Below are 24,905 nucleotides of genomic sequence, written 5' to 3'. Positions count from 1 at the left end.
AGGAGAGCAAGCAGGCAAGGAGAGGACAGCAGCAGGTCACCTCCTGCCCAGAGGCAGTCACCTCCCAAGCAGCCCCCCAAGCCCCCACTCTGCCTTCTCATTTCCTTCTTCCCACTTCCCAGATTTCCCAGATTTCCACCTTGTTTTGAAAGGAATACTTGGCAGAACTAGATCAAAATGACAAAGAACAAACATGGCAAACTCTGAAATTATTCTTGACAAATGTGGCATTCTAGTTTAAATGTCCAACAGGACTTCCTTTTTGACACCAGAAAGTTTAGCTGGCTGAGCACTGCTAGAAGCCAGGAACCCAGAGTCTGAATAACTCAGAAATAAATGCATCAGATAGTCAAAGTCTCTCATTTTGCAGATACCTATGAAGACAAGGACCGCCCCAGTGCCCCCAAGATGTCTATGAGGGTGGAGGCAGGATGTACCTCACTCCAACTCACACCACACAGCAGAGGTGACAGGGGAGCTGGGCTGCCTGCCACTCGGGCACCATGTTGCAAGGGTCAGGAGGAGAGGACCAGCGGACCTCAAAGGTTGTCTCATCTATTATTCATTTCACCCTTCCAGCTTTGGTACTAACATCTTTTAAGACTGAAAATAGCAGACGACGTGCATAAAGCTAATGCCTCTGAGGTAACATCTTTCAGACGTTTAGGATCTTGCCTCCGGGTCAATTTGGCCAACGGTCACTGTAACCGGTGAAGGTGAGACAGGGCTCAGGAGAGTGCAGACGAATAAAGGCCACAGGCGCCAGGTGTGAGGCATGCCTCAGGCTGGTACCTGTTTGCTGTTTGCGGCATCTGGCAAGACAGGGGCTGTCTTCATTATGTCAACTCACAGCGGGAAAAGGTAGCCTCACACTCAGGACAAGCAAGAATGAGCTGACGGTCTCAGAAAATCAGCAAGGGAAGCAGACCCATGACTGTCCCTATCAGGGGGTGGCCTAACCTGACACACTCTGCTCCTCCTTAGAAACACGTTCCTGTGCCGATCCAGGCTTCCCTTCAAGAGCCTTACCTTTGTCTTGCCCGTTGCTTCCTGGTGCCAACCCGTTCACCACAGCTTTAGAGGCACCAACATCACATTCTGAAAGGAAGAAAAAGCACAGACAGGTGATACATCTGGCCAACATTTACAGGGTCACACCTGGCAGGAAGTGCTGGCGCCATGCAGGTTTTCTCAGGCCTGGGGCTGGGCCGCTGGGGTCCTGGGGAGAGTTCTCAGAACACTGTGTGGCTTGAACCAGGAGGAGATGCAAAAGCAAGGATGAAGTATGTGGTGGGTGATGTAAATTCTTTGGCTTCTTTGCTATGGCTTCATTTCTGACATTTAAAAAGAATATTTTTATTTTTTAATATGAAAAAACATTAATTTTTAATATTAAAATGTTAGTTATGTTCAGCTTTGTTAGAATATGCTCTCAGAGATTCATACATTGCTTTACTAACAGAATTTCAATTTGAAATTCATGTTGCCTATTACACATTTAAATACATTCATATTGCTGATATTGCTTTCAAGAATCATCAACACGAAAAACACCTACAAGTTGAGGATGTAAGTTTAACATTATTCATTGTCCATCATTGTGTTTGTAATGAAGAATTCATAAAGTTTTATTTTTTTTCCTTGCATTTGCATTTTTTTAATTATTTTATTTTATATAATTCTTACATCACTTTTCATTTTTGCACAATGCATGCATTTTCATCCTGGTTATATTCCCTATACAATTCCCACCCTCCCCCCACATTCTGACCCTAATCCTACTTCTCTTTCCCCTGCCCCCCACTGTAGTGTCTCTGGTCTATAGTTGCTTGTTGATTTTGATTTTTACTTTACTGCAATTAGTCTTTTTCCTGGTCCCTTATTTAGGTTTTCTAAATTCCTGCTATGAGTGAGACCATCCGGTATTTTTCTTTTTCTTTCTAGCTTATTTCACTGAGCATGATCCCTTCCAGCTCCATCCACGTTGCTGCAAATTGCGTGAGTTTATCTTAAAAAGAATATTTTTAATTCTCTCAAAATGACACCTTCAGCCCGACCAAGGGCTATCCAGTCATCTAATACCATCTCGAATGCCTCTGGAATGGGGTCACAGGGACGCAAGTCTCAGGCTCCTTGACACCGTCCCCAACCCTGCATCACCAAAGTCAGAAGTCAGGCTGTCCCTCCCATGAAGTGTCTCGAGACACTGCACCTCCTCACTGGTCACTGCCCCAGCTGAGGCTCTTGTATCATGACCCAGAGAGGATGGGGCTTCCTGACTGCCCACCCTTGTCTCCCTCCTGTCCCTTCCCCACCCCAGCCCTTAGTCTGCATCCTCAGAACACTTTCTAGACCTTGATCTGACCCAGCCCTCCCCGAGTTAAAAAGTCCCAGGCTGAAAGGCTGATGAAAACAAAACAGAACAATGCAGTATGATTTTCTAAAACCCCTCTACTTTGAATACACTGTATTTCTCCTCTTTTGAAAATAAAAACATGGGTTTATTCTGGAAATCCAATCATTTATATTACCAAGACGGGAAAATTATATTCCAAGTCCCCAGAAAATATACATATGATTGTGTGGAATCTAATTTTTTAAATTCTCTACCTCAAAACTGAAGATGTAGGCCAGAGACGACAAGGCGGCAGGTGGGCAGACCCTGCCTGCCTGGGACACCTGAGCCAAATGCCTGGAATGATCCCTTGTTGGGAGAGACCCCGCGCAGTGAGCAGAAGGGCCTTGACCTGAGTCCCTAAGGCATGTGAAAACACATGCGTCTCGGAGGAAAACCTCTGGGTGACAGGACTTGGTGTTGAGTGCCCGGAAAGTGACCTGCGTGGAGTAAGGCCCCTACATCTCCACAGTCTGAGAATAACAAAAATAATGAGCAGACTTCCCAGGCACTAGCTAGGGGGTGGTTAGTGAGAACTAACCACCTGGTACCCTACTGTCTGAAGTAAATAGATAATAGAAAGTAGACAAATCATTCATATGTGTTATCATTATATGGTATGCTTTGATGTTACACCTGCTGCAATTAAAATAGTATATAATGAGCACTAAGACAATAAAGATTTACTGCATGCTGGACATGACAGTCCCCCATGTCTGATTTTTCACCGTCGCGTCCCAGGTCCAGGACTCACTAGGAGTCCACAATCCCTAACAGACAAGAACCAGCTGAGCCATAGATGGAATCCTAACAGCCATGGTTTTTCATACGTTTCTTTGCTTGGATCTCAGGATCTACGCTAAGCAGTCCATAAACAGCAGCTCATTTCATCCTTAAGACCTGCCACTAGGAGTGAGGAGCGTCTATTTTATAGATTAGAAACTTGAGGGCTCAGAGAAGATGCCAGGCACCCAAGATCACTCAGCTGGGATCTGAACTGTGGGCCGCCCACCCCATAGCTCATTTTCTTTGTCCCCAAAAGGGATAAACATTTTGGTTTCCTGGTTTATACCTATATTGTTTCTCCAAATGCTGGGACGAAAGCCCATTCCAAACTCGGTCGTTCATTTGGCTGAGACGATGTCACCCTAGTCAGGTTCTTAATCAGCCTCCCAAGACTAATGACCTAACACACCATGGACAGGCCAGCCTGGACACTGCCACACACGGCAGGAGCTGCCCATACCCACCCCACAGTGGCCTGGCCCTCCAACGCTGGCCCCACTAGTTCTGTACTGCTTGCTGCCCCGATCCACAGATGAAGGTTAATTCCCCGGATGCAAAGGTCTCCTTTGCACCTACATCTCTGGGGTGGGTGGGAGGAGGGTGTTGGCAGGAAGGCCAGAAATCCAAGTGAAAGAAACATGATGAATTCCATCAGCCCATCTGCTCTGTCTTGAACTATCCCTTTCCCATGCACCTGCCTAAGTCCTCTGATAGCCTCACTTCTAGGCCTGGGGGCCTTGCTCTGGGCTTCCTCCAGCTAGCCCAGGGGAGTCTCGAGGTTGCCATGTAGTCCAGTCCCATGTCCATGCTTTCTTATTCTTCTTTTAATTAAAAATAATAATTGAACTTGAAGAAATCTGGTGTCCAACAGCCTGGGTCTGCTCAGCTCTGAAATAAACTATCCAGGTAATCTCATACCCTTAGGGCCTCAGTTTCCCCACATATAGAAGGTGGGTAGGAAACCATGTCCACCTTTTTAGGCTTGCCAGGAGAATGACATGAGATAATCCTGGCAAAGCACTTCCCTCGGGCAGGGGCAACCTAGTACAAACCAGGAATGAAAGGGTGCATCGTTTCCGTGCTGCTTTTCCCACAAAGGTTAAAACAAATGTTTTCTATGTAGCTGCTTTTTCCCAAATGATCACTTTAACAGTTGCATAATATTCCATCAAGTGAATACACATACTGAAACTATTCATTCCCCACCTTCATGGGGGTGATTCTTCTGTTTCCTTCAAATAAAGATAGAAATTCCCAAGAGTGGGATTTTTGGGTCAAAGGGCCTAGATTTTTTGGACTCTTCTAATGAAATGCCTCTTCCATCACCACACCCCAGAGAGCCTAGGGAGCAGTCCCACCAGTATTTCCACACCCTCACACTCCTGTGGGGCCCCCTCCCTTCCTCTCTTAATGCCTGAGTGGCAAGGCCAGTTTAGGTGAATGCTGATATTAGAATGAGAAATTTCAGGCTACAGAGCAAAAGGTGAAAAGAGAGGGGGGAAAAAAAAAACCCAGGCCTACTTTAACACAAAAAGTCAAACAAAAGAAAAACAGAGTTACTAAGCAGGGTTTACTAGAAGTGCTGAGTTCACCTGGAGGGAGAAGGAGGAAGGTGGACTGTTCATGCACAGTAAAGGTGCTCAAGGAACAGTGGCAGCCAAGTTCCTCGCTGCCAGATGGAATGTGAGCTGACAACCTATGGATGGGGCACTGGCCATGCCTTGGACACAGTCTTCCTTGGTATCTTAGAGCCCCACTGAATCCTTACAGTGCAAAATCCCCATGAACTGGTGCTTTCAGGATGTCCATTTTACAGAGGAGAATGCAGAGAGAAGAATGGTGTGGCCCTGAGCTGCTTCACTGGAACCCTCCTCCATCCTACGCACACACTGTGCTGCCTGGTTTAGGATTGGGGGGAAAGGTTTGCCAGTCTGCAGAGGTCTCCTATCATTCTGGAAACAATGTGGGATTAGCAGACCCATGAATAAGCTGTGCACTGGGTACCCCCTCCCCCATGCCCTCTGCAGGTCTTGGAGGCTCCAAGGCATGCTCAGTAACCAGCATGGACTAAAGTTCCAGATGGAAGCTTCTCTGTCTGGAATTCTGGGCAGGAAAACTGACATCTCTTGGCTCTACAATGAACAGCTCCCCACGCTTTCTACCCCAGCTTTAAACTGAAAACACTTAAAATTGGTCATCTGTTTGGATTTTGCTCTTAACTATCAAAGGCATGGCAAGTGAAAGAAACATGATGCAAGCTTGCTTGCAAGGCTTGCAAGGCATGCAAGCTTGCTCTACCAGCCTGGATGATGGAAGTGATGGATCAGTTCCACAATTATGGTAGATCTATTTACTTTTGCTGCAGTCACAGGATTAAAATATACCCCTGAAGTAGATATACATGTCAAAATTTATCAGTGTATGCTTAAACTATTTGCAGTTTATTGTATGCCAATTATATCTTGATAAGTTTTTTAAAATGGAGAGCAAAGGGGCTTATTATAAAGATTAGGATGTGGTATGTATAAAGTGTATAACATAGATTGGACACACAGTTTGGGCCTTCACTACACATGGGAAATATGGGTAAAGCTGCTTGGTTTTATAGATTTGTCAGGAAGAGAAAGACAGGGTTTAAAATGACTTACCAGAGCTCATGGTGGTGACAGAGCAAGTCTTCTGCAGCTGGGGCTCTGAACTGCTCTGTGGAAACACAAAGGGGAAAACACAATGGAATTGATGAGTGGCAGGTTCCAGATAAATCCCTCTGATTCACATTAAAAATGCAAACACTGGATAACCCATGATGAAAGGGTGAGCCAGGAGTGGCTTGGCCAGGTGGCTGGTTCTTGGGGCCCAGTACTAATGTGGCCTTGGGCACATCACTCAGCCTCCTGGGTCTCAATCATGGCCTACTTAGCTTAGATACTAGCTGAGATCGCTTCCAGCTCTATAAACCTCAAGCTACATGAGTGCATGGTGGGTTAAGGAGAGGGTGCAGGAGAGAACCAAATTTTGGGAGAAAGGTAAAATCACAACACAAACTGATTATCAGAGGATGATCATTATCGTCGTCACTTACATATAGTTTATTATGCACAAGGCAATGTTCTAAATGCTTTCAACATGTTAATTCATTTAACCCTCACAACCACACCCTAATATCATGTTATAGAGAGGAGGGAACTAAGGCATGGAGAGCAGAATAGCTTGCCTCCCTGTGTGGCAGAGCTGATACAGGAACCCAAACAGCCTGACCTTCTGCCTGGAGTTGGGAAGGTATCCTATCTACTGACCACTAGTATCCAAATGGATAGCCTTCCATTTGGTATGGTTCCATCCCAAATCCCCAATAACCACTGACCTGTCACTATAGTTTTACCTTTCACAGAATTTTATGTAAGTGACATCACAGTATATGTAGCCTTTTATGCCTTTAGCAAAACATTTTCCTTTAGCAAAAGACTTCTGAACAGCAGTTGGCCGTGGCCATGTGAGTCTGTTTCTAGATTGAGTCTTTTTCCATTGATCTGTCTTTACCCAATAACTCAGTCTTCATTACTATAAATTTGTAAGTTTCGAAATAGGCTATGGGAATCTTCCAAACTTCATTCTTTTCAAAAACTCTTTGGCTATTCTAGGTCCTTTGTATTTTCATATAAAATTTAGAGTACTCATCTTTTTCTATTGCAAAAATTAAAGCCTACTGGAATTTTTATTGGGATGTGTTAAATCTATAGATGAATCTGGAGGAAATAACTTTTAACAATATTGAGTTTTTTAATTTATGAGAATGAACAATTTCCCCCTTCTTTGAAGACTTCTTTAATTTCAGCAATGTTTTGCAGTTTTCAAAGTACAGGTCTTGCAAATATTTTGAATAGGAAGGCCTAGTTGAACAGATTGGAAGGTCACATAACCTGAAAAGCAAATTTTCGGGATATGTAGAACCTTGCCGTTTTAAAGTGTGGTCTGCAGATGCGCAGCATTGGCATTAGCCAGGAACTTATTAGAAATGCAGAAACTCAGACACAACCCCATACCAACTGAATCAGAATCTGCATTTTAACAACATCTCCAGCTGGTCCCTATGCACTTTAAAGTATGAGAAGCAATGAGGAGGAGGAAATCAACTCCCTGGTTCATGAATTCTGTAATAAGAAGGTGAAGGTCAGGAATGGGGGTCTGCAAAAGGAGACATGCTTTAGCTTCCCTTTTCACACGCTGAAACCGGGCACTGGCTTCCCTTCTGGGCTGCTATCTTGCTCATTGTCCTTGATCAATACAAAGTAAAAATCAAAATCAACAAGCAACTATAAACCAGAGACACACTATGGGGGGGTGGAGAGGAAGGGAGGGGCGGGGAGAGGAAGGACTAGAGTCAAAATAAGAGGAGGGTGCAATTGTATGGGGAATATAACCATAATGAAAATGCATACATTGCGCAAAGATGAAAAATGATGTAAGAATTATATAAAATAAAATATTTAAAAAAAAGAAAAAAAAAAAACTGAGCAGAATGCTAGGGACAAAAAGAAAATCACTCTAAATCCTTCTCTGCAGCCCAAATCAGCAGTAATTTTGCCTCTGTCACTGTGAAATACACCTGAGACTATGCAAGACTTTCAATAGCCCCCTGTCATTGCTGTCTAAGCTGGGGAAACATTTGTTCTCTCAGTCAATGAACACAGCCTGCTGTGTTCTGTATGGCCCAGTGGTTTCCAATCCTGGTTTAATGATGTCCCACTTTACCTCCCAGGATCAAGAGGGCTGTGTGGTATCATTCTAATGCTTTTATTTTTAAAATAATTTCAATAACTTTATTAGAGTGAAGTTTTGAAAATTAAAGCCCAATTGAAGAAATATTTTTTATTCAGCAGGAAGCTATCTTAACAGAAAGCATTTTTATTCCTTTTATTCCTTTCTAACAATTATCCAAATGCATAAATAGCATTTACATAGTTATAAACATAATGTCTGGACAGTTTTATGTTCTAATTGCTAAATTAAATATTTCACAAATTTTTCTCATTTCTAAAGCCATCAGCTCCATTTTAATAGTTGTATAATATGTCACTGCAATAACTCTATAATTCATTTACCAATTCCCTCTATATAGTTTAGCTTAACTAAAAAAAGCTGAAAATAAGTACATGGCACACAGCATTCTTGGCCAGGGGAGAGATGAATGGAGATGTTTTATGAATCAAATGGAATAAGCGATCACTGTCAAATATTGGTAGCCCTTTGCATATTTTATATTTCTCAATATAGATACTACTTATTTCTATGTGTCAGCCCCATCTAACTTACAAACTCATCCAAAGTACACATGGTCAAGGATAATATCCAAAAAATTTAAGTATCACTTTGCCACATCCAGCCTAGATGCCAGTTGTAGCATCCTCTGGGAGGCCCCTCCCTTTGTTTGGCGTGAACTACTCAGTGCTTGGATGTGAAAAAGGTGGAAAAATAGGCCTGAGGTAGTTGGAAATTATTTCAATATTTTAAGAAGTAGTAGGAGGTGACAATGACTGCATAGGTGAGTATCGGCTCCACACACAAAGACACTTAGGGAAGTAGGTTCTGTTGCAGGCTCATTTGATGACTTTGCATCTACAGCAGGTGACACAAAGCAGCAGGGGACAGTTTAAAAAAAAAAAAACAACTGCAGCAAGAGCATCGGTGGCAGCTGTGCCAAGGACTGTGCTCAGTATCTAGTCCCACTCAGTGGGGGCAACAGCAGTGACATCAATGCAGACTATTTCAAGGCCTGCTTTTTGGCTCTGATTCCAGCCAACTCAGCCTCCTTAAATTCCTGCCCCTGTTCTGAATGCAGTTCTCTAGCCTCCCACAAACTCTGAATTACCCCAGAACTTGCCAATAAATCCCCTTCCAGTTTGAATTAACCAGAAGTGGTTTCTGGTCATCTGCAACCCAAGAATCTAGATCAGGGCAAGATGGGTGGGTAGGGGGTCCCAATTTCAATCAAAGAGGAGAATCTTCATTCTTCTCTCCTGAAATGAGACCATCCCAGTCAGATCCTAGTGTGGGTCAGTGACTGTTGCTGTCTCTACAACCTGAAGTGCTGAGAGTCAGGGCAGTGAGGATGTAGCACCAGCTGGGCTTGCGGATGCTTAGCGAGTGATGACGCAGTCCCTGCAGATAGCCCAAGCGATTACAGTCACATGGAGACTGTGAGAGTTTATTTTACATAAAAACCCCTGACACTATATATTTATTTTAAAACTAAGCTGTAAAAAGCTTGATTTGGTTGAGAATACGATGGAACATCTTTGGAATTTCTCCCAACATCCACTCCAAAGGGAGCAGCCACCTTTGGGTAAAAGCCAAAAAGAACTGAGGATTCTAGTGGCAAAACCAGACAGAGGTGAGTGGGGAGCTATCCCTGGTGGGGTGCAGGAAACTAGCATCACAGCTTGGATGGGCAAGTGAGGTTAAGCAGGCACTCCACAGCTTGGGCTGTCGGACCTACCGTACTTGGTCAAAGTTCTACGGCATCAACACAGACATTCCACCAGAAGAACAAGACGTGAAGTAGCCAGAGTTATTAAGAATGCATCCAGATAATTAACAGTCCTGCATGGCCCCTCCCAACTCCATGACCCTGTAATTCTGAGATAAGTCTTGATGACACATAATCACTAAAAAGTAAAAATTATATTCATGTTTCCAGCGGAAAGAGGCTCCAATAACTAAATAAGGGTTTTTTATTGGGAAAGGAGAGTAGGTCCTTATAAGGATGGTGCAGGGATATGTGACTAGGAGGAGTGGAGTTTGTCTGTAAAAATGAATTCAAAGTCCAGTAAAGGTTTTTGGGTTCACCTCGCACACATGTTCCAGCTTCTATGCACTAGCATGTTTTGCCTTCATAGGTTACAAACACACACACACACACACACACACACACACACACACAATTGTAAGGCATACCCAGAGGGATAACACCGTCATTCTCAGGAATGAGCATGTAAGTGGGTGCTCAATCACGAATGTTCCCTTATCTCTTATTTAGCCTTCAAAACCTAACTTTGGAATCTTGCTGTCTTCAAGGTAATTGAGACCCTCCTTAACTCCATTGCAGCTGCTTAAAAGTAAGTTAGCTGCCCACTCCAATCAAACCCTGCTTATACTCTGGTTCTGAAATCTAATCTGGGACTTAATATTATATATTTGCACCTACATCCAATACCTTGAAGAGATAGGAACAGCTCACAAGATGCCAGAATAAATGCTTGACCTTATTGCTTTAAACTTTGCTGATCCACCAGCAAAACGACACTTCTCCAATTTTTAGACAGCTCATTCTCTTCTCGATCTCTATTAATGTCATTTCTCCTCAAATACACTCTCTACATTATTGGAGAGAGTGCAGAAGGCTCTTCAGAAAGTCAGAAAGGATAAACAGTGAGTCGCTGACACTTCCTTTCAAGGGGAGGAAGTTAGCATAAACTTAACGCTGACATTAACTTTGGTCTGGAATCCCATGACATGCTGGGGGCTCAGAACACAATAAGCACAAGCTTTCTGTGAAAAGATCCATGTTTCTGGACGGAGAGCAAGAGGAAAACACATTAGAAAGACCACCCCCTGCGTCCTCCCATTTCCTCCTGGAGTCCCTCCAATGCGGTTTCCGTTCTAACCAATTATCTGAAATGGCCTTCAGAAAGGTTTCCAGCGCACACCATGGCCAAGCCCAACAGTTTCTGTACTGGTCAGGGCCTCACTGACCTTTCCACAGAATTTGAGACAGTTAACCCCTTCCTCCTTCCACACTTTCTGGCCTTGATTTCTAACTGTCACGGTGGACTGGTTAATAGATCTTTCTAGATAACAGTCTCTGTAGTTAGAGGAGTTTAGAAGCTGAGGGTCCTGAGCTTGGTGATCCTTCCTCTCCAGCTATAAACTCACTTTCTTGTGGATTCATCTGGAATATTAGAACCAAAAGGATCCATGCAGGGTCGTGATTTTCCACCTGTACTGGAAGGTGGTTCCATGAGCCCCTTCAATGCAGGCACCCCACCCAACCACTCCCACCTTTCACCTTTCACCTTTCATCTCTACCAGGACAGTTTGTTGTTGTTTTTAAATTGATTTCATTCATTTGTACTTCCTGCACTTTCCTTAGATAAATGGGTCCTGTGGTTACAATCAATCATTCAGTGGTTCATAAACCAGAAATCTAATCCATTCCCTTATTGTTTGGGTTCCAGAACCGAGATTCAGAAAAAATTTCCCCTTTTCTTGTGCTATTAAGCCACACTTGCACTCTTATCCCACTCTATTTCCTCAGGACACTGTCAGCCTTTGGCTTCTTGGCAATGGATACTGAATTCCAAATAAGAATCAGCCTTTCATAGCCCCTGCATGGACAAGACTTTTCATTTATCCCTTTAGAACCTTTTGATATCACTCCATTACTCACTGAACAATGCAAATTCCTGATAATCGGCTACTAAGACCAGCTGAGTCCACTACAGACACACCTCCGAGACATTGCGGGGAGCTGCCAGACCACTGCAACAAAGCCAATATGACAATACAGTGAATGACAAGAATTTTGGTATTTCCCAGTGCATATAAGCTGTGTTTACACTACACCAGTCTATTAAATGTGCAACAGCATTGTGTCTGAAAAAAAAATGTACATAAATTTAAAATTCATGGCTAAAAAATGCTAAGTATCATGAGACTTTAGGGAGTCATAATGCTTTTGCTGGTAGAGAGTCTTGTGGAAGATGCAACACCTGCTAAATGCAATAAAAAGAGGTATGTTAGATTCATCTCTCCCCACCTCGTCTTCGGGTCTCTGCTCCTCTCATCAGAACCTGAAGCCCACTAGACAGTGTGCAGCTAGCCAGCAGGGCAGCGTCTTATTCTTCTCGGTACCCTAACATCCAGTGTGGTGCCGAGCACAGAGCAAGCACCGAGCTGGCAATGGTGTAGTATCTGTCTCCCCTCTCCTCTGCTTAGTCATTCCACCCCTCTCCTTCCCCAATAGATGCCAGGTCGTGTCAGTTCTTCCAGCCCCATGACTCACGCAGCCCAACCACCTCTGCTTTTCCATCCTCACACTCACCATTCTGTTCCATCATCTCATTCCCAGACCGTTACAAAGGCCCAGGATCACTCTCCAGCCCATGTGTCACCATGTTCTGACTTGAGCAGTGAAGAGTTCCTGGATCACATTTCTATGGGGAGAAAATATCCTTGGGGTTCCTCTAATCTCAGAGGGATTGGCTGGGCAGTAAAGGACAAAAAAGAAAAAGGCAGTGAAGCTCCTGGTAAAGAATAATGTATCTGAAACATAGGTCTGATGACACCAAACACCATTCTTGACCACCTGCAATGCATGGGGACAGTGCTTGGCCCAGAGGAGACAAAAAGACCAACAAGAATCAGACACATTTGCTGTCTTTGAGGCCATTCCAGTTACAGGGTGACAGACATGGCCTATTCAGATTTTATATAATGGCTAACCTTTCTGCTAGCAATCTGACCTAAGTGTCACGGGAGAGCAGAAAGGAAAGGGATAAATTCTGCACAGGAAGACAATCAAGGAAGGAGTGAATACCCAAATTTTCAAAAGTTCAGTGACATATCTTTTCAAAATCACCCCAAATGTTATGCTTTGGGAAATACCAGTCTAAAAATTAAGTTCAAATACCTTAATATACCATAGGACTCAGTAAGTGAGGTCCCAGCCATTTTTCCAATCTCATTTCCCCCATGTAGTCATAAGCCATAACCCCCACAAGAAATACATTTGTCATTCCTGCTGATTTCCCATTTCCAAGTATTTGATCTCATTGTTACTTCCCACCAATGCCTTTTCCCTCCCTCCTAAACTTTAATGGTAATTTCTACTGAAATTGTATGCCAGATGCATACACCAAATGAAGAAAACAGAAGGTTTTTATTTTGATTTAATTTTGTTGTTTTAATTCCTATTAATTCCTTTTAATTCCTATTAAAAGACATGATGATAAGGAACTCACTTTAATAAGACTTGTTTACAATCACAGAATTCAGACACCCCATGTTCCCATATAGTCATCACTCCCTGATCCCAGGCCCATGCCAGAGAAGGGCCAGATCTAAAGCTTGAAAGTTAACTACCAATACATATGCAATCATTTTTACCTTTATACTTAAATGGAGCCTTTAAATAAATATCCAAAAGCTGATTACTGCCAATAAGCAAAATATAGCCCCCCAAATGTCTTAAGTTTTATAAGCACAATATTATTTGTGCTTTGGACAACAGAACTTAGGAGAAACCTTATAATCATAAATTACATTATCTGTGTATTAAAACACATGCATTCTTGCTCTGTACTGCCCAACCAACCCCTCCACATAGAAATGTGACCGTGTGCTTATACTAGTGGCCAAGAAAAAAAGGGCATGAAATTATATATATATATATATATGTAAACAATAAACTATTCTATGTGAACTTAACTAGAATCAGTTTTTAGAAATTGAGATGATGACTAGCCATTTTTCCGCTCTTTAAATTAGTCTACAAATTTAAAAACATGAACACTTATTTGCACTAATGCAAAGAGCTGGCATTTTCTAATAGTGACACTGTAAATTGTCACCACTGTTTTTAGCACGACACACCAAGAGCTGTACACTTCCTATCCCTCATGCTTTGGGGGAGATCTAGCTCAAGGAGAGAACCCCAAAGACAATAAAGCCATAACCAACAGAGATGCTGACATCAGCTTCATTAATAGTAATGAAAACCTAAAATATTTCAGTGGTCAGTGACAGGGGCCAACCACACGCCACACCTTCCTTCAGTGGACTATTCAACAGTTATGAAAATAATGGTTATGCAAAGCACACAACATGGAAAAAGAGTCATCATAAGATTAGGTGAATAAAGAAGGTGGAGGTCTGTGTGACATTTGTGGTTAAATTTATGTAAAGACACAAAACACAAGCACAAATTTGAAAGGAAGTATGTCCCAATTCTAATGCTGATGTGGTAGTATGAAAATACAGATAACTTTAAAAAATGTCATTTCTATTTTATAAACTGCTTATGATGAGATTATAATACATTCTTTTTGAACAAAAGGTAATTTTTTAAAAAATCTCATACCTGGCATTTGATAGGTGATTGTATGATCTTTAGGATATCCAAGAGAAAATTCTAGGAGAAGCTAAAAAATACCACTAATAATCTTGTCCATTAGAACATGGCAGCCTCACCTGATACAAACTTCCAAGGACTGACAGTAAATACCTCACATGTGGAATTCCAACATCAATTCACCAGTGATTGCTTTTGTTTAATGAAGCCAAACTGCTCCATTGCAGTTCCTTATGAGGACAAGGGGGGCAATAAAACAATCTGAATGTTCAGCCAGATTTCCTAAAGAAGCAATCACTCCAAGACATCTCATCTTGGAAGAGCCGACAGAGATGGCCAGGTGACAATACACAGCCCCCCCCGCTCCCTGGGCTTGCCCGCTGCCAAGTCCCTGCTCCTAACCCCACTTCATGGCATTCCAAAGCCCTGAGCTCCAGCTCAGACTCTTTATATGTACAACTCTGGGCACACACAGTTTCTTAACCATGCATTGTTAACCAAGACAAGTCTTACACGCAAAAAGTGGCTCATTTGTGTTTCCCAAATATGGCTGTGTCTACAGAACCAAAACAAAGCTGTCTAACTGCAGCATCCAGCGCACTTGGAACCCTCCACTCAGACAATCTAGATAATTCAAACAAGGACAGATTCCCAAATGCATTAGATAAAAGCCAAACATCTTAGCTCTGTTTAAACTGTAAACACATAACCTCAACAATAAAGGCAAGTCCAGGGTCCAGGAAAAGCCTTTCTTTTGAAGGGGTTGCCACATGACATCCACCTGAGGAGAAGGTGAATGAAGGTGTTCTGAATTTTCAGGAGAGTCCAGGTTAGCCCAGGGGCCACCGCACAGGTAAAGGAAACTAAGAAGTTACTGTGTATAGCTGAAAAACAGAACCCTCAAGCTGAAAAGGGGTCTGTTAGAGCTTGAGAACAAGAAAGTAGGGTGGGTTTGACATAGGACGAGAGGTGTCCACTCTTACAGACAATCCACAGTTCCCTTTCAACTTGTCTTCTAAACCACAAAATTCCTAAGGCTATGCATTTACCACATCATATATTATCCAGACATCTGCAGTCCAGGCCCATACTGTGCTCAGGAATGAGGGAACAGATGCCCCATTCAGTAAAATGACTTTGGGGTCTTTTGCAAATACATAGCTGAAATACCTCAATTCATAAGACTGGCTTATATTGCGATGGCTTGTTTTTCTTAAGATGTTTTAAAATCTTATTGAAAGTGTACTAACCTAGCCAGATGCCAATGTGAAACACTGAAAACATTATCTTTTTCTGAGAAAACCTCTTTCTCGATGGCATTTGCTCAGTAACTGAGGTAGAACACATAGATAGACCCAGAATCAATAATCCCTGAACTCTGGCCTCGACTGTGTGGCATCGCTAGTGCCTGGCTGTAATAAACACGAGACCAGATCCCATTATTCACACAGTCAATTACATTACATTAGCTACTTTTCTCTAGTCTCTTAATGTTATTTTGCACTAATTTTAGGCAATTTTTGAATACATCATTTATAAATGCTATATCCAAGCAGTTGAAAATGCAGTGCAAATTCTGATTTTTTTTTCTAACTAAGTTAAAAACATTAAAATATTTAATACAGTGCCATGTTCATTACAAATATTCAATAAATGTACTTAAAAAAAATCTGTCCTCTCTCAAATCAAACTACCTTAAAATATGTCACTATAGCCTCTACACTTCTGACTTCAGTTGTTTGAGATGTACCCAACTATATGAATAATCATGTTGAACATCAATGGCTGAAATGTTCCACTAAAAGCTAGAGTTAGTCACAGTGGATCAAAAATCAAGACCCAACTACAGTCTATAAAAACTCACTTTTACTATAAAGTCATATCTAGATTAAGAATGAATGGAGGGCAAAGAATTTTCTGTGCTAACAGTGGCTTCTGGATAACAACAACAAAAATCCAGTCAGAAGAACTGGGTTCAAATCTGAGAGCTGCCAGAGCTGTGTAAACTGGGAAGTCCTTCGGCTGCTCAGTCTCAGTTTACTCATCTATAAAAGAAATAATAGCTAATTGTATGGGCTTCTAAGATCAAATGTAAACCTATATATGAAACACTGTAAACACTGTAAGTTGTGTCTTAAAAGGAAAAGTAATCTACCAAAGGAGGTGGTGTAATCCTTTTACCCTTTGTTTATTGCTTTCCCTGATGAATATAATCACTGTTATCTTATGGTAAGGTTGCTATTACCAGCACTTACCTGTATAAAACATTAAACTTTATGAATTAAGTAGCAGCCAAGAATCAAGAAATCTGTCTCTGCCTTTGCCTTCCCGCACAAAGTCAGCCAATGAAGGGCACTCTTGATAAAGGTATCAGGTTCTAATAGACTTTGAAGTTGCCTTCTCTTTCAGCTCAGGCCTCAAGGAACCAAAGTCTTATTGTGATGAAGTTGCCGAAGTCTTATTGTGCAGACATGTATGGTGTGTGCATTCTGTGTGAGGCCCTGTTCTCATGCTTCAGAACAGACGAGCCAGCTCTCCATTTCCTAAATGCCAACTGGGAAACAGCCACTTTACATATGCCATTTCTAATCTGCAAGAGACCTTGTAAGGTTTTACACCCTTTCTACAAATGGAGAAACTAAGCCTCAATAAAAGTTAAAAGACTCGTGTAAGAGTCTTGCAGAAGCAAGTAGGGAAGCTGGACTACAGATTCTGGCATTGGCTCCCAGACCTGGCTTCTTTCTACAACATGATGTGACCCAAAGGGGCACAGCACAGTCCCTGTCGGAAGCCAAGATGCTCCCATATGAAGGTTGTTCAGACCTAAAGAAAAGAGAGGTCAGCTCAGGGGGCATTTTTATCCAGCTATGGTAACAATCAAACTTACCAAGCTAGATAAGAGATGGTATCTGCCTCAGAAAGTCTACATTCGGTTGGAGAGAGAAGACAAAAAACCTTGAAACCTTGATGAATCATTAAATACAGCATAGAAGAGTATCCATCGATGAATGAATGTGCCAGCTAGGAGAATGCCAAGCTTCAAGATTTACCTGGGAGAGGCCTGGGAACATGGTGATAACAGCACCCTGTCCTGAATGCTTAAAATATCCCTATAGTTCTTATGATATAAATTTCTCTAGAGTGTGTTCATTGGGGTAAATTAAAACTGCATATGATCAAACAGCATTTTTAAACACTGTTAGAAAGTGAAGATACCTATCAACACCTTTAAAAACTGTGTAGAACTGCATAATAAATATAACTTTGATTTCCACCACTGCTCTGCTACTTACTAGATGATCTTCAGTTGTTAGTTAACCTTGCTAAGCCTCCATTTCTTCATCTATCAAATGGGAATGATGACAGCCTCAGAGTATTATGGTGAGAGTTAAGTAAGGGGAAGCATATCAGTGCCAACCACAGTGTTAGAAAATGCTCAGTAAGTTTCAATTGCTTTTAAACATGATCACTATCATCATAGCACACAACCACTTTCTTTTGGTTGGTTTCTCTGAGTAGCAACCCATGTTCTTTTCAACTACAGGGAAGCAGTCTTTTCAAGCTAATTAAAAGAATGGCCTCAATTTCCCTTTTAAGAACTTACTGCACCTGCTTCCTCTCCTTCATGAAGTTACTTGGCCTGTCTGTCCCCAGCAAACCCCTCAACTTCCCACAAGACGCAAAGTATATAGCTAGCCTTACTTTCTCCAAATAGTTCAGTCTCATGGATGTTACTGGTTAGGTATCACTTGATTCAACATATAAAAACTATTCTCTCCATGTCTTTTGCTATTAACAAGCTGTTCTCCTCACCAAGTGCCCAGGCTGGTGTTTCCAAGGCTGGTGTTTCCAAGAGGTTTCCAACCTCTCCACCCAGGAGAGGTTCAGTGCACAGCGCAGAAGGTGTGTGCTGAAGAGTATATGGGACTAGCACTGGCTAGATTCAAGTGGGCCTTGAATACCAGGCAGTGGCATCTCTGCTTATATCTATCAGGACATGGGACTCAGGGTAAATTCTTCAGAAGTTTCCTAATTCCAGATTAATGTGACAGAGGTAGAGGCACTGGAGCCGGAAGACTATAAGCTGAATTCTCGCGAGCTGAAATCAGGTCAAAGGAAGGGATATTGACATTTAGTACTTTTTATCCCCCAAATTTCCCTCAACCAAATATACTCTTCCTGCACAGAAAAGCAGCTTCCAGCAATGTTGTTTTATCCATTTGGCTGTGAAAAGCACCACAGACGCCTTGATTACAAGACAACCACAGGTGACAATTTCTACATTTGTCTTGTCTTGCTTATTTGTAGCAAACACTGCATGCAGCTCAGAGAGAATCTGCTTTTCTGAACTTACTCCTTAAATCTCATTCTGTCACTTTGTCCACAGTGAATCCTTTTTTTCTGCCCAATTGCTTTAGTGGCTGACAACATAAAATTATCAAAAAATACAAGGTGTCAAAAATCCTTTAGAATTCAAAAAGCATACTAGCTAAATAGACACACTAGAGTAGTAAGCAGTAAAATAAAATATAAAGATGACAGCTAAGGATATTTAAGAGCTCATTTTCAAACTACTATTAAAAAGAAACATTCTCAACACAAAATGACCTTGCTTCACAATTCACAACTTGCATAAATATAACAAGCCATTGGAAGAACTATGTATTCATTTACAGTTCACATAGGATGGGGGTGCTGGTGGGATGATGATGCTGAGATCTTGATTAAGAGAATATTAAATCCCTCGTACCCAATTATTAACAGAGTTCTAGGTGTTAGGCAGGGATTCTACCACTGTGAACTTCAGTATCCCCGAATGCACTCACTTTCCTGCTGTGAGGATTAATAGGGTCAAACATTTACAGAAAAAAAATGTAATGAACAGTCCCACATTGACATAAGTGGCTTATTTCCCATTTGTCTCATTCTAATTGCAAAAATGAGGAAGTAGGAGGTGGGTGGAAATTCTGGTTAATAAAAAGCTCTAGTTAGTAGTCACTGTTGTACTATAACAATTGTTTACTGGCATTTTGTTTGGAGGAGGTGAGGGCATTGCCAGGAATGAAGGTGTTATTGCCTTGGACAGAAAATATATAAAAACTGTGGCAGCCTCACCCAGCACCAAGAATTTATACAGAATTTTACAGGTTACAGAAAAGAAATTCACTTTACTGTCTGCAAAAAGGGTGGGTAATGAGTTTAATCTCAAAGGAAAAGAAATGCAATCTGGGAGGCCTCCCTCGTGGTGCAAGGGGTTAAGCACTGCACTATGAAGCAATTTGCAGCCTCTGCAGCACGAGTTCGATCCCCGGCCGGCCAGGGAGCTACCCACATGGCGCAGCAGACCTCTCCTGACTCATCCGCTGCTCCCCTCAGCAGTGTATTTCAGTCAATTTGCCTGTTCTGTTCCCCACTCTGTCTCTGGTGAATCCTCTCACCCCCTTGCGTCTCTGGCCTGTACCTCGGCTCTCGTATGCATAAATAAATAAATCTTAAAAAAAAAAAAAAAGAAAGAAACAGTCTGGGATATGGGGCTGTCTTTAAGGAGGACTTAGAACATTTCAGCTAGAAAGGATCACAGTTTCCAAATATAATGAGCCTCGGAATCCTGACCAACCCACTGTGATGAGAAAATGCAACATCCAGGCACATACCCAGATCCCCTGCAACAGAAAGATCTTGCAACACCTCCCAGCCCTTCCAACAAGACAAGAAGGGAAGCCGAGGGAGTCAATGCCTGTGGTCCTGCTGTGTTACCTGCAAGCTAAGCTCCCTGAAAACAAGCATCTGTGATCACATGAAGTTGTAAATTACAAAGGCACTAGAACATTATTCTAAATTGTTTCTAGTAATTTCAATGTGGCATCCTCTACCCTATTAGAAAAAGCAGTGAGAATTAAGTACAAATTTGGTGAATAAATGGCTCTCTCCTTCCTTAAAACAGAGATGAGAGCAAGTCCATGGTTAATGTCCTTTGGCACCCCTGAACCCATGAATCAGTTCAAAAAAAGTTCACCAAACACGAGGCACTTTAGGGTGGGTGTTCTTACTATTTGCTTCTACACCAAGTCCCCATATCTGGACATCACCCCATCACAAATTCTAACAGGGCATTGTAAGAAGACTGTAGGAATGGGGAAAGGACAGAGGCCCCACACCAGGGCCTCCCTCCCTTTAAGTATGCATGCAACAAAACCTGTCATAGAACAATCTTCTCAAAGGGAGCTGTGGCATTTGTGGAGTTCAGTGGATAGATTACACTCCTGGAGGAAAACCAATTTAGGAAGCATGTAATTATAAACTTTCAGCCTATCTGTTTAATAATAAAAGTGCAAAAATAGTTTTTCCCTTCTGTAAAAAATGCAAAATTTAAGTAAATATACTAGATTACAAGAAGAAAAAACTACGAATGTCAGTGTGGGGGAAGCAGGTGCATCAGGGCCCTGGGAAGCAAGAAATCTGGATGACCACACAGTTTCCCAACATTCATGGGCTCGACTGTGGAGTCCAGCCAGCGAATGGGGACAGAAAACCCCCCAGGGCTCCAATAGTTATAGACATGTGATTTTAAATGCTCTCCTTCCTTTTTCACTACCAGTTACATCCAAGTCCAAAGAGAAGGGAGGGAGGAGCAGATGGGTTCAGGAATGTGCCCCAGACGCTGACCAGAGGAGAAGGAGCTGGAAAGGCCCTTTTTTGGAGTCGTCCAGCGGTCGGCATCAGTCATTTAACACGGACAAGCAGCAGTCCTTCCAATGGGGTGCCAGATGGGGAAACCCTTCTCTGGCCACTCAGCTCAGCCCCCTCACTGAATTCAGAGTGAAACCAGCTGCTGGGAAAGGCAAAGGGTGACCCAGCCACAGCTCTGGAAATTCCTTGTGAAAAAAATGTACTGAGTGTCTGGGAGATCACATGGGAGATCAGAGAGCGAGAAGGCGGGTTTCAGGCAAGCGTGAGGAGGATGAGCAGAGCTGCTCTGTCCTGGCGGGAAACAAAGAGTGGTTTCTCCAGGAAGGCACCGGGTCTTCTTTCCAATCCCCTCAGCCCCCCTGCCATCAGGGAGGAGGAAGATACAGGTCAGGAGGCCAGTATTTCCCTACTCAGACCATATTTCTTTTTTTTTTAAATAATATATTTTATTTTCTATAATTCTTACATCATTTTTCATTTTTGCACAATGTATGCATTTTCATTTTGGTGATATTCCCCATACAACTGCACCCCCCTTATTTTGACCCTAATCCCTCCTCTCCTCTCCCCCCTCCCCCCCATAGTGTATCTTTGGTTTATAGTTGCTTGTTGATTTTGATTTTTTTCTTTATTATAATTAGCCAGACCATATTTCAATGGGGAAAAGAAATCAATCCTTTACCAGAATTGTTGAAATTATATCTATGTAAATATACAAAAAGTTCTTCATGAAGCAGTTAAGGCTAAAAAGCTTTCTTTAATACCTCATTCATTTTTTTCTGTCACTGAAACCTAGACAAATAACATTCAGAATTTATATTTAAACAGAGATATGCGAAAGTCAAAGAAATTTTAAGATAATCAGAGTGGCCGCTTCTCTTTTGTCCTGATCTTTCTGCTCCTTGAAGATAAAGGCCTCTGTGATACAGTTTGGGAGACTCAAATGAAGCTCTCTTTGGCTTTGATTTCATCACTTTAAAAGTCAAGAACGCTGCCACCAAGTAGCTATGTGATTGGAAATCCTAATAAAACCAACATTATCTTTTCTGTAGAACTGGCTGTGGTCTTTTACCTGAAATGAGTTAATTTGTTGAACTGAAAGTTGGTTTTCAGCCTTACCATGTGGTAACGATCAGTCTCTCTTCATTCTTTGTTTCTCCAAGTCAGTAATTTCCTCCAAATTCACTGTCATATAAATTCACAATTTGCTAATCAATGATTCTCTCAAGTGTTAAGTATGTTTTTCCTTAAGAATATTGAGAAAGTATATTGAAGTACTAGCAATGCTGTTTTCAGTCAATGCTGAAGAATTTAGAAAAACCAGAATGTTTTTTAAATTACTCTCACTTGCTCCCTTTCAACTAAATTTTTAACTTGTACTTCAGTTTCCATTAAAAATTTCAGTTCTCTAGATTTCAAAATATTTTCAATTTAGGTAACAATTAAAATAATCTTTGCAACATGTTGCCCTTGTAACAGTCTCCAAAGCTAACACACAGTGATCACCTGGGAAGGTACTTGACTACAATGCAGATTACAGGTTCTGCTCCCAGATATGTTAAGTTCTAGGGCACCCTGGTGTGTGTTTCTGGCAGCAACGATGCCAGGTCAGACTGTGAGGAGCACTGGCCAGTACCATCAAGTTATTGCAGCACCAAGTTTTGAATGTCCATAGCCCAAGTTTTGAATGCCCATAGTTCAACCCCAAGCCTCAGGCAAAGCTGAAAACAATCGGGAATGTGTTGCATCATCTTAAATATCATTTATAATTTGCACTGATTGTGTCAGAATTTCATTTAACCAGGGATCCAGTTTTTCCTTTTTTTTCCCTGCAAAATGTTCACAATGAATAAAACAATGTGTGAACTCCATTCCTCTGGCAGGGTCTGCCAGGCATGATTGTGCCCATCTGCACATAGTCTGGCACAAGGCTTTTCAAAAGAGAAATTTACTGGAGTATGCCCACCCATTAGCTTGGATATTTCTGAACTAGAGGCTTGAGAGAGTAAAGAATTCAAACGTACCCAAAATTTAAGAATATTTCATATCATAATCTGTAAATGACTAGAACCTAAAACACAGATACATTTTGACACATCTGTTGATGTCCTCTAAAGAGTAAATGTTTATTTTTTAACCAGACAGGCTTTGAATTCTAATAATGTTAGTACTTATCCTAAGTTTTCATTTTGTATGAAACGCTTAAACTCACAACTTCTCAATGTGTTTCAATTATTATTATCATCATTCAGCAACAGAAAATACGTTTCCTGTAGAAAACAATTGGAAAAGCAATTAAAACCAAAAAATTCAAAAAGGTTGTTCAAGTACTAAACTTTTTTTTAAAATAATCTTTTCATCCAAAGAGTACGGTTTTTAAGTTTGTTTTGTTTTGTTAATATAAAACAGGGCTTCCCCGGTGGTGCAGTGGGTTGAGCACAGCACTGTGAAGCTGTCCGCAGCCTCTGCAGTGTGGGTTCGATCCTGGCCGGCTGGGGAAATACCCACATGGCACAGCATATCTCTCCTGTCTCTCCTGCTGCTCCCCTCAGCAGTGTATTTCGTCAGTCTGCCTGTTCTGTTCCCCGCTCTGTCTCTGGTGAATCCTCTCACCCTCCCACACATCTAGCCTGTACCCCAGTTCTTGTACAAATAAATAAATCTTTAAAAAAAATATAAAGCAAATATAATCACAGAACAAAACATTTGAAAGTCACGGTCACCACCCTGAAAAGCCTCTTCACCTGCAGGACCAAACTGCCACAAACACAGTGGTGTCCATCATACCCCAGTGACCTTGCCTGTGGTCCAGGTAATATAAGTATTCAGGATTCTGTCACTCTGTAACATGAACAAACTTTAGCTCTGCTTCCCACCTGTCTTGAAGGGTAAACAAAACTAATGCATTTTATTTATTACTAGAGGGGGAAAAGCTATAGTTCCTACCCAGAGCCTCCCTTTCATGTACAGGTACTACGCTCAGCATGCTGCATAAAATAGCTCACTTCATCCTAATCACTTCCTGGTGTATCTACTGCCAGAAAGGTGGCAATGGCTCAGTGTCTTCTCTGGGTCAGATGACCAGTAAGTGATGAACTGTGACTTCAAAGTAATTTATCTGACCCTCAGTCCCACAGTCTCAGCTACCTCGTACTACAAAGAGGAAGCTTGCATTACCTTGTGTTTCCCTTCCTTCCTGGGCCCCACTCATTTCTAAATCACCTTGGCTCTGCATTAGTTTTTATGGTGATTAAGGAACATGCTCAGCAAATGCTGCCAGAGTTCCCAGGCTTTATGAAGTGTTTGCTTGTGCCACACGCAGAGCTCAACGTGGCAGAGATGGCCCTTGAGGGGCTTACCATCCAAGGCATGGAGGGCGCTTCAAAGCAAGCAAGACAATGCTTGTTTTTTAAAAGCCACAGGACATCTGGACAACATCCACTGCTGGCTGCTGAGAATGACAGAGAACAGAAACTTGGACTGAAGTCCCTGAGCAGCTACAAGTGACTCCTTTGGTCCATGAGATGAACTGAGAACTAGTTAAGGACACTGCACATTTTCACTCTGAGCCTCACACAGCACAGATTCCAAAAACTAGAATTGTTTGGCTCTGCGAGTAGAGGCATTAAAAAGAAAACACCATTGAAAGTAAAACTGAGTTTTGGAATTTTGAAAAACAGTTTTAAAAACCTTTTCACAGTTATGCTAACTCCAAGTGGCCCTTTGAGTCCAGCTCTGTTTACTCCCTTCACTTGGCTCCTGTCAACTCAAGTGGCACAGATATCCCAAGTTCCAGTAAACACACAGCTCTTTTTAGCCCTGGCAGGAGTGCTGCAGGAGAGCTTGGGGGAGGTTTGTTGGCCCAGCCCCGGTTAGAATCTTAACTGAGAGGCTGTTATTCCCCAG

The 24,905-nt window shown here is 42.0% G+C and overlaps 1 protein-coding gene across 1 annotated transcript in view; it reads right to left on the bottom strand.

Moving 5' to 3' along the window:
- LOC119234212 (sorbin and SH3 domain-containing protein 1-like) overlaps positions 1 to 24,905 on the bottom strand; it is a 182,942-nt gene that overhangs the window by 74,787 nt on the left and 83,250 nt on the right. The window contains 2 exon segments of the mRNA XM_054690406.1: positions 1,030 to 1,098; positions 5,830 to 5,884. Of these exon segments, the coding sequence (XP_054546381.1) occupies positions 1,030 to 1,098; positions 5,830 to 5,839 (79 nt within the window). The 5' untranslated portion in view covers positions 5,840 to 5,884.

This window comes from Talpa occidentalis, unplaced genomic scaffold, assembly GCF_014898055.3.
Source record: "Talpa occidentalis isolate TD23 unplaced genomic scaffold, MPIMG_talOcc4v2.1 talOcc4.8, whole genome shotgun sequence".
NCBI lineage: Eukaryota > Metazoa > Chordata > Mammalia > Eulipotyphla > Talpidae > Talpa > Talpa occidentalis.
Note: the sequence above shows the minus strand (reverse complement) of the source record. Positions and strands in the feature narration are given on the sequence as shown.